The sequence below is a fragment of the Pieris napi genome, chromosome 17 (genome assembly GCF_905475465.1).
Source record: "Pieris napi chromosome 17, ilPieNapi1.2, whole genome shotgun sequence".
In the NCBI taxonomy this organism is placed as follows: Eukaryota; Metazoa; Arthropoda; class Insecta; order Lepidoptera; family Pieridae; genus Pieris; species Pieris napi.
The window spans coordinates 9,728,078-9,738,022 of NC_062250.1; the positions used below are offsets into that span (position 1 = coordinate 9,728,078).

The window sequence follows — 9,945 nt, forward strand, 5'->3', positions numbered from 1 at the left end:
TATGAATTAAATGTTTTGTAATGTACTTACTGTGTTTCGTTAACAGTTTCCCAGTAATTTCTTCCTATAACCTATCATTAAAATTTCAAGTGAGCAATTCGATTTTTATTTTCGAAATGAAAATTATGTATTTTGCAGTCCAACTTTTTGACGATCATAAGTGTACAATGTGTTACCTATACCTATGATTAAATAATTTTTGAAATTTGAATTTGAAATTTTGAAATTCATTCAAAATATTATAAATAATACAACTAGATGAACGTATACCTCACCGTCAGCTCTGGACTAAAGTTCATTAAGCAGCAGTGATAATTCTTGTTTAATATTTAATAAAAGTACATGAACATTCTCCAAATTTCAATGTAAAATATCCGTAATAATAAAAGCAAGAACTTAATTTAAGGCTATTGTATCGGAACTAAACCCTAAGGTTAAAAGGCACTTAAATGGCGAAATATGAAGGCCCTCACAAATAAAACAAGGCCAACAAACTCCAGTGTAATTAAATTAACAAACGAACCAACTTCTCAAAGAAAATTTGAATTGCAGACAAAATTAATTAATTCATTTTGAATTCGTTAACGAGGATAATACTGAAATCAATATATCGTCACTGTAGAATGATAAACTCGTATGCCAAAAAATATTTTATTTTTAATTCTTAGGGTCTGGTTCACAAGGTATGGATAAAGTACCAAATAGCTATGCAACACATAAATTATTTGGAAGATAAATTGTGCTATTTGACATTCATTGGACTCATAGCTTATGATGGACTTTATGTGACAAATAGCACTATCTGACGGTCGTGAAACGCAACAATTGTGTTTATCCTACCAATAAGTAATAAATAGCTAATTTGGAACTTATGTAGGACTTATCCGTACATTGTGAAACAGACCCTTAGACTCTTATGACATTTAACTTGTGAACTAATGAAGTAAGGACTTATTAATGTTATTAATAAATAAGTCCTTTAATAAAAAATAAACGAATAATGAATATAATTGGCTAAAAGGGATTAAAAATAAAAATGCGTCTAGCATAATTCGAGCGAAAAAGCAACTGCAATCTAAAAAATTATAGATCACTAGCTGATCCGGCAAACGTCGTTTTGCCATGTATATCATTTATAATAAAAAATAGGGGTTGATCGTAGAGGGGTGACAATTAGGGGTTGTATATATTTTTTAATGCTGTATCATAAAAAAAATTATCAATAGATTAAAAAAAAAATTTAGGCCTACCCTTAACATTTAGGGGGATGAAAAATAGATGTTTTCCGATTCTCAGACATACCCAATATGCACACAAAATTTCATGAGAATCGGTCAAGCCGTTTCGGAGGAGTTTAACTACAAACACCGCGACACGAGAATTTTATATATTAGATAGAAATTTATGAAATAAAAACATGTATTTCTAAGTACATCTTTAATAGATTTTCTTTTAAATAGGTAATGTAAAAGAAATAAATACACAAATTAAACTAATAATCTATAATATAAAAATGAATCGCAAAATGTGTTGCATAAGCGCATAACTCAACAACGCCTGGACCAATTTGACCAATTATTCTTTATAATATTCCTTGAAGTACGAGGATGGTTCTTACGGAGAGAAAAATTTAAAAAAATTGAGTGAAAAAGTCTAAAAACAATACTTTTCTATATTCCCATACAAATATTCGTAATAATACTTAAAAGTCAATTTGAACTTTAATACCATATCATAAAGTTCAAGTGTTAGTGGAGGGGTTCCGGGAAGGTAAATTTTTATTTTTTGACATAATGTATTTGTTGTCTTATCAACTTTCTTTTTTTTTACCTTACTAGCTAGACCGGTGCCGGTGTCCCGAATAGCAGAAAAAGTATTAAAAAAAAATAAAGAATCGACTGTTAGGCGGTACGATGTTCACCAGGCCAGTTAGTAACTAATAATTATCATTCCAATCCAGTAAACTGTCAACAGTCTTCTCACAGATGAATGAAAGACTTTCATGACACCACACGTCATTCAATATAGCAGCCCTGAACATCCCTCCACAGTACTCGCCTGGAGCTGCTGAATCAGGTTGGCCAGGTTCAAACATGTCATACCCAGCCTCTTGTAATGATTGACCTGTAAAACAAACGAACATCGAAACCAACTGGATATATGGAGATCCAACATAGCTTTCAAGTGAAAATATATAACAGCGAGAATTTATACATGTGTACTTTCTTTAAACACTACCAAATCCATATAGATTACTAGCTGCCCCGACGAACTTCGTTTCTCCTTAATGTGATTTTATTTAGCCTACCTTTTTAGTACATACCAACATGGAACATTTTGCTATGCTACCCCTGAGACTGTTCGATTTTCCGGAATGAAAACTTTTTAGGTGTTTCTGAGATTTATCTCTATATAAACCTCTGAATTCAAGTTATAAGTTCTTACTAACAAGTAAAAAATAAGGGTTGATCGTAGAGGGTAGATGAAAATTAAGGGTTTATATATCATAAAAAATAAAAACAAAAAAAAATGTCTAAGAAAATAAAATTTTAGGCTGAATACCCCTTATCACGTAAGGGTTTGAAAGTTATGCATAAAAATTTCATAAGAATCGGTCGAGCCGTTTCGGAGGAGTATAGGAACGAACATTGTGACACGAAAATTTTAATATTAGATGTTGTCTTTGTAAAGTGTTAATACTGGTCAACAAAACCTACCATGTATTGTTGTCCAAACACCACGTTCTCCCCAATCGTGGAACCCCATCAAGACAGTGTCATACCGAATACTGCCAGCTGCGTGCACCTTCAAAAGGTCCCTCATTACTTTGGCTTCTTCATCACTGTTGATGATAGCAAGATGTCCACCCTCAGCTGCACACGTCATGAAAGCACGCGTCCAATTTCTCTCATCTGTGTGAAACTTGTAACAACTTCCGGTTCTTTGATCCAGTTTGTATGCTGAAACTTATTTGCTGGTAAATGTCTAATGCAGTGTTGGTCTAGTGGCTAGACATTCGGTCGATGGGTGAAGGAAAACATCGTGAGGGAACTGACTTGCCTTAGACCTAAAAAGTCGATGATGTGTGTCAGGCACGGGAGGCTGATCACCTACTTGCCTATTAAATTGACAAATGATCATGAAGCGGATTGGTTGGAGCGCCAATATTTTTTATTTTACTATGCCAAGAATATTAATTCTTATAAATGGTGCCGTTCAATTATTGTGTAAGCTGCTTTACTGCAATTTATCCCCCAAGGAGGAAGACAAAAGTTAGCAAATTTCTCAAAAATAATAGAACATAAACATATTAGTTGTTTGTAGGAATCCTCGAAAAAGCATTTCATGTAATATGTGTAAAAAAGTAAATAATTACTGTTGACGTAATCACCAAATTAGAATAAGAGAGAATAAGAATCAAAAACCTATATAAAGATCTATAGTGCTTACGTAGTACTTGAACGTCCCCAATGACTTCACTAAGCCGCAAAAAACAAAGTACATATGTAGAAGATAATAAACCAGAACGAAAATATGCACCTGTATCAACAGTCCCACATTCAGTTATAACCTCCTTTTTTGAACGTTTTCTGTAGCAAATATATGGAAAAACCTCGTCACAGTTGATATCAGCTATGGTACCATTTCTAAGCATCACGATACAGCTCTCACTATTATTCTCATTATCTGGCTCCATTGGCATCCATTCTACTGGCATCTTGCTTAGGGGAAAACCTGCATGGGAATAAAATATTCCTATATATTTTCTGTGACATTATTCTATAAAGTAATTTCTTCTTTATATGATTTGTAAATTAGCAATAGTTGTGAATTGAAAAAAATAGCGTATGGGACACATTGATGAAAAGTATAACATATAATTATTTTTAGGGTCTGTTTCACTATGTACGGATAAGTTCTACATAAGTTCCAAATTAGGTATTTATTACTTATTGGTAAGATAAACACTATTGTTGCGTTTCACGACTGTCAGATAGCGCTATTCGTCACATAAAGTCCATCATAAGTTATGAGTCCGATGAAGTGTCAAATAGCACAATTTATCTTCCAAATAATTTATGTGTTGCATAGCTATTTGGTACTTTATCCATACATTGTGAAACAGACCCTTAAAGTGTTAAACTTAGGTTCGGTTCACATATAACGGATGATTCGTCGCATATTGTCGGTCACGTAACGCCAGAACAGACAAATGTATAGAAAAACCCTCGACCGTTCACACTCAACCGATGATACGTTAGTGCGTCGAGCGTATAGCGTCTATTCCGTTTCCTTAAACGCGTCGGTCGGTTGACGGTCGACATAAGAGCAGTAACGTGTGCTACATGTATTTTAATTGATATTCTTTTGGTATTTAAAGGACCCAATATATACGTTTCCTTTTTCGGTCTAGTTCGATAGGCTACATATAAATTAAATATTACACAACACAACCGCTCTGTAGATACTAAACGCAGAAACTGCCTAGACGCGTAATGTGACAGGTCTATTCTGACCGAATAGACGCGACGAATGATACGCACAACGCATTTTCCGTTAGATATGAACCGACCCTAAGGATTGGCGCGTGGAAGAACGTCTCATGGTTTAAACAAAACTTCTGGACTGCAAATGCACTGAATTGGTCATATAAATCTACGCATATCAACTTTAATTAAAAAAAATTGTGTATTTACCATCAACTGAATGAAAGTCTCCTTTAGAGAATGTTGCGTGTGTGCCTGTAAACACACCGGATACCCCGGCCCTAGTATTTTGCATGACAAACTTCATTACCGCCACTAGGTTAATTGTTTTAGGTGAACACAGGATCGCTCCTAAAATAATAAATAAACTTTTATTTAACGAATAATTGCGTTACCATTTAAAGATCAATCTTTTTCTTTTTTTTTTTCGTAATTCGTTGCCATTTACATATTTCATGATATTCACAATATATGCATTTACAATAACACTCCCTTCTTTGTAGGTACTAGTCAAAGAAGATAGGAACAAATCTTAACTTGATTGAATATTGATTTGTTTCTTAGAGACTATTAATTACAGAAAATTATTGAGAAACCCTACTGGTCTGAGAACATATAGTTGGATTAAGTTAAGTTTTTGAGTATATTACCATTATTGGTTTAACTAGAACTATTACAAATGATCGTTAAATTTTGATCAACTTTATTCTCAATAATTGTGTATTATGTACAAAGGCTTTGTAACGGTATAAATTTAAATTTCTAATTGTTCCAGTTTTCATATCTTTATCGCTTATTATATTTAAAACAAAATAAAACAAGCGACAACATTGTAAATCCGGGCCTGATATTTCTGATGAATGTGACCCTTCTTTGCCTGACACACGACGTCAACGTTTTTGGGTCTATGGCATACCGTTTTGACGATGTTTTCATTTACCACACGAGCAAGTGTAAAGATGGCCATCGAAGCGGTCGCCGCAAGGCGATCTGCAGTTTCCATTATAAATTCATATCCGCGATACACGGACCGCTCGAGCAGTTCCTAAGCGGTTGGAGCAGTCGCTCTGCGGTCGACTGCTTAGAGCTGCCGGATCCACCATACACGGACCGCTACAAGCGGTTGCTGCCGACCGCACGCCACGACTTCAACGCGACCTCTCTACAGCAGTCGGTTTTGACAGCAACATGCGGTCCCCGTCTATGGCCACACTAAATGCGCATATAGAAACAGTCACAGCACAGCCGGGTTTCGAACCTTCAATCTCAGGGATGAGAGTCCCACGCTAAAGAAAACAATATTTCTTTAATAACCCAGACTGAACTGACACGAATTGGTTTTCTTTAAACAAATGAATGTTTTCTTTCACGCGACCTTTCATATTCTGTTTATTTCTGAATATAAAGTATATTGAAATTCACACGTGTGTACCTTCTAGTTGGCATCTCAACCTGGCTTCATCCCAGGTAGCAGGAACTTGGTGTAATTTTATCCAACCGTCAATTTCCGTTACGAATTTATAATCATAGCGGTATTGACGGCATTCTGAAAAAAAATATATAATCATACATATTTATATATATTATTTTGTAAAATAAATTTCTTTATTTTACAAAATAATATAATATAATCACAATATGTTACATTAGAAAACCGTTGTGGTTTGTATTAATGTAACCATAGCAGTCTTGTTTAGGAGCGCGACAAATGCATATAAAAGTAGTTTTTTAATTTATTGTTTATGTTAGTTGGCGTTCGGCAATCTAATATCTGATTGGGTAGACCATTTATTAGCCGCGGTACCTCAACGTTCTCTACCTATATATATATAATACTCTATATATATATATATAATACCTACCCGAAATTATCGTATATGATAGGTGGGTAGGATGTTATTTTATGCAACTATGTAATTCCACTCTTTTATTTAAGTACTTTATCGCAAGTAATGAAGATGTAGTCCATTTATTTATAATTTATAAAAAAGGTTTGCTATCAGACATTATTCTTTAAGGGGCAAAACAACATGATTTGTACTTTTTGTACAAAATATATACTTAAAAGCTAAAAATATCTGATTATAACACAGTGAGTGAGTAAAATTTAAATCATATCGCGAATTAAGTTTGTTGAAGCTGGGTAAGAACTGGCTTTAATTGTTTAAAACATGAGCTTATAACTAAGATAACATTAGGGGTAGTGGACGACGCTGGATTAACAAAAAACTTACTTGACTTCATGAATATTTCTTAAATCTAAGTGACACTTATGTTATTGGACATTATCGGAAACGAGAATGTTAAATTACAATTTATGAGTGTGGTAAAAACTAAAGGGCTCATATTGTTTACACTTTTAATAATTAACTAAAATAAATATGTACAACTTAATTAATGTTAAGTCACATAACTCACGAATTGCAAAAGTTTGAAAAAACTGTGGCTTTGGCATTCGAGAATACTCGTGGGCATTCATATGAATATATTGTATATCTATATACTGGGCTATTTAATAGAAATAAAAATCTTACCATAAATATTAAAAACTAGGAAAAGGGCAACAAATAATTTAGTTCCCATTTCAATGACCACCACCTATTACGAACTACAGAGAAATAAATACAACTCAGAAATTAATTATTTCATTTTTATAATTGTGGTCGAAGTCGGATGCGGTAAGGTGACGCGTGTATTATCAACCAAATTTTCGCTTCCTTGCTTTTTTTTATCAAATTCTACTGAATTGTAAACCAACAATAACATCAAGTGGCAAAAATAGATATTTCAAGAAGCTTGTTCGACTATACCCTTTTAAACTAGGATGATTTATTTAAAAATCTCCTTTTGATCATCTTTTTTCTACCTCGTGATTAGCTACTACTTTTATATATTAATTGTGAGTCAATTAAGCTTAGGCTGAGCTTTTACATGTATGTTTATACATACTATTATTTATACCTTTTCTTTAGATTTTATTTTATTTAATTTTAGTTATAGTTGCATGTTATTTTTAGTATCCTTTTGTTAATAAATTATGGATCTCTTGTACTTTACCCTCTGTAGGTGTTTATTTTTTTCTATTGTTCCATTTTTGGGTTGCCTGGAAGAAATCGCTTGTTAGCGATAAGGCTGCTCGTTGCCTATTAACTTATGTAACCTACTTACTTTTTGGATTTTTTTCTATATGTATAATTATTTGTATTATGTCAATGAAGTATAAATAAATAAAATGGTTTCTGTATCGTAGAAGACAAACAAACGTATGAAATTCAGACTAACACACACATAAATGGATGGCTAGGTACCGAGACAGGTCTTGTAATTGTAAAACATACAATTATCTCTTTATACATTCTCAACTTGTCTGTTTCCACTTCGCTTAATTGGACGGAAAATTTAATGGAAACCCTAAACAGATGTACACTTTGATATATTCCATAGGGAAACTTCTAAAGACGGATTCGTTTATTTTTTCCACTTTGTTCGAAGTTTCAGCAAAAGCTGAATGAAACACATCTATGGCTGTGTTGGACTTGGTTAATCCATAACTAATTTTTATAATAAACTTTACTTAACATAATTCCTTATATATTCGTTATATATTAACCTACTAATAGCCAGATTATTAAGACAGAAGATTTAAAGAGTGTGTCATACATAAAAGGACTCCAATTAAACTGGAATTTGTCTTTTCCTAAAGGTAGTTTTTCAGAAAATCCTATGATGAGATGGATATGCTCTTTCAGATTTGAGTTACGAAAATTCAAATATATAGTTTATCAAAAATCTCAAGCTCCTCTTAAACAAAAGATATTTTCGTTATTAACTGTCCAAAAGCCTTTTGAGTTATTAAAGGTTGCTTTTCATACATTGACCTTCTCATAATGTATTTGCGTGTTGTTCCCACGAGAATGTGTGCGTGCTTCTATTTCACCATGCCTACTGCTGATAGAGGACAAAAATTTGGTTTTTAATTAATTTTAATTTTTAATTAACTATTAATTAAGATGTCATGTGGAACATGGTGTAATGGTTGCAGCTCCTTACAAACATTGTGTAAAACGAAAAACTTGGTGAGTAAAAAGAGTGGCGGAGAGTTTATGGCCAGTTCATCTCGTCCGTTCTACGCCCATGACTTAAGAACTGGCAGTAAATAAAAATTAGAAGCATTTAATATTTATTTATTTATTTTATTTATTTGCTTAACGGTATTCCTACAGCTACTTACGAGTACTATACAATATTCAAAAAATTACACTATACACATGCCAAAAACGGAATACAATGTGTATAAACACACACAAAGCACAAAAATATAAAGAATATATGTATTTATAATAAATTCTAAATTCTAAGATTCATAGTTCATGAGGAATAACAAAGCCATTCTATCTAATAAAGGATACCTACTTGAATTTTTATATAATTTCTTAAGCATTTTTTAGATACATTAAATACATATATCTATTTGCTGGTAATTTCTGTTATAATCTGAAGGTATACGATACATGACTGTATTTCTTTTTTACATTGTAAGTGTAAATGAATAAATGATTTTGAATTTGACTGAAATCTGTAAACAAAATCATTAAAACCTTGAATATGCTTAATTAATATAAAAGCTAATTATGAAGGAAAGTAGAATTCTCGTTAATCCAATGAGCCTGACCCGAATTTAGAGATTATGTCGAAGATTTTGAATCGCGAGGCACGGAGCGCGCATCTAAATTAATCAGGTGACTTTCGCGTCTTAATTCTGAAGCTTCGTAAATGTACTGGAAATTCGCTTTACTAAAGCGCGATGGTAAATTTTAAAATATTATGCCGTTTTATTTAAAAAAAAAGGATAATCATAATATTGTAATGCGTAAAAGTTCGCTTACGTGTGTGTGTGGTACGGAATTAGAACTGATTCGATAAAGAGAACTAATATAGAGCCTTTCACAAAGAGTACTGAAGCTATTCATATGTTTACCATATATCCAATAGCTACAGAGCAACTCTTAAAACGGTCATTCAACTGCAACACATACAAACTGAAACTACAGTCAAAACCGGTTATAACGACATTGAAGGGACCGTATAGTTGCCGACGTTATATCCGATAGTCGTTATAAGCAATGTCATATATTATATATACACAAGTATAGTTAATATGTATGTACACTATCTACAAGTTATATTTTCATAGTTATCTATCTAGAATAGGTAGGTATGGGTTATAATATGGTATGTTAATATTATAATATGTAAACGAGTCAAAAAAGAAACAAAAATATTTATTACGAAATAATTAGGTACAAAAGTAATCAATCATTTATTAATTAATTATTTTTTGCATTTTACGTTTCATACTCCTCAAGGTATGAGTATCACCAGTATCAAACTGTTCGTTAAAGGCAACAAATTTTTGCAAAATTGTTACAGCGTTAAGAGCCTCCGAAATCGTTGTTGG

The 9,945-nt window shown here is 32.7% G+C and overlaps 1 protein-coding gene across 1 annotated transcript; it reads right to left on the reverse strand.

Moving 5' to 3' along the window:
* Nucleotides 1-1,821: 1,821 nt before the first annotated feature.
* On the reverse strand, nt 1,822-7,100 carry LOC125057919 (macrophage mannose receptor 1-like). The gene is made up of 6 exons (XM_047661888.1): nt 7,022-7,100; nt 5,920-6,033; nt 4,698-4,838; nt 3,541-3,735; nt 2,718-2,960; nt 1,822-2,124 (listed from the first exon to the last, which is right to left on the reverse strand). Exons 1-6 carry the CDS (start codon nt 7,068-7,070, stop codon nt 1,937-1,939), a joined length of 930 nt encoding a protein of 309 aa, XP_047517844.1. The 5' UTR covers nt 7,071-7,100; the 3' UTR covers nt 1,822-1,936.
* Between the last annotated feature and the right edge of the window lie 2,845 nt (nt 7,101-9,945).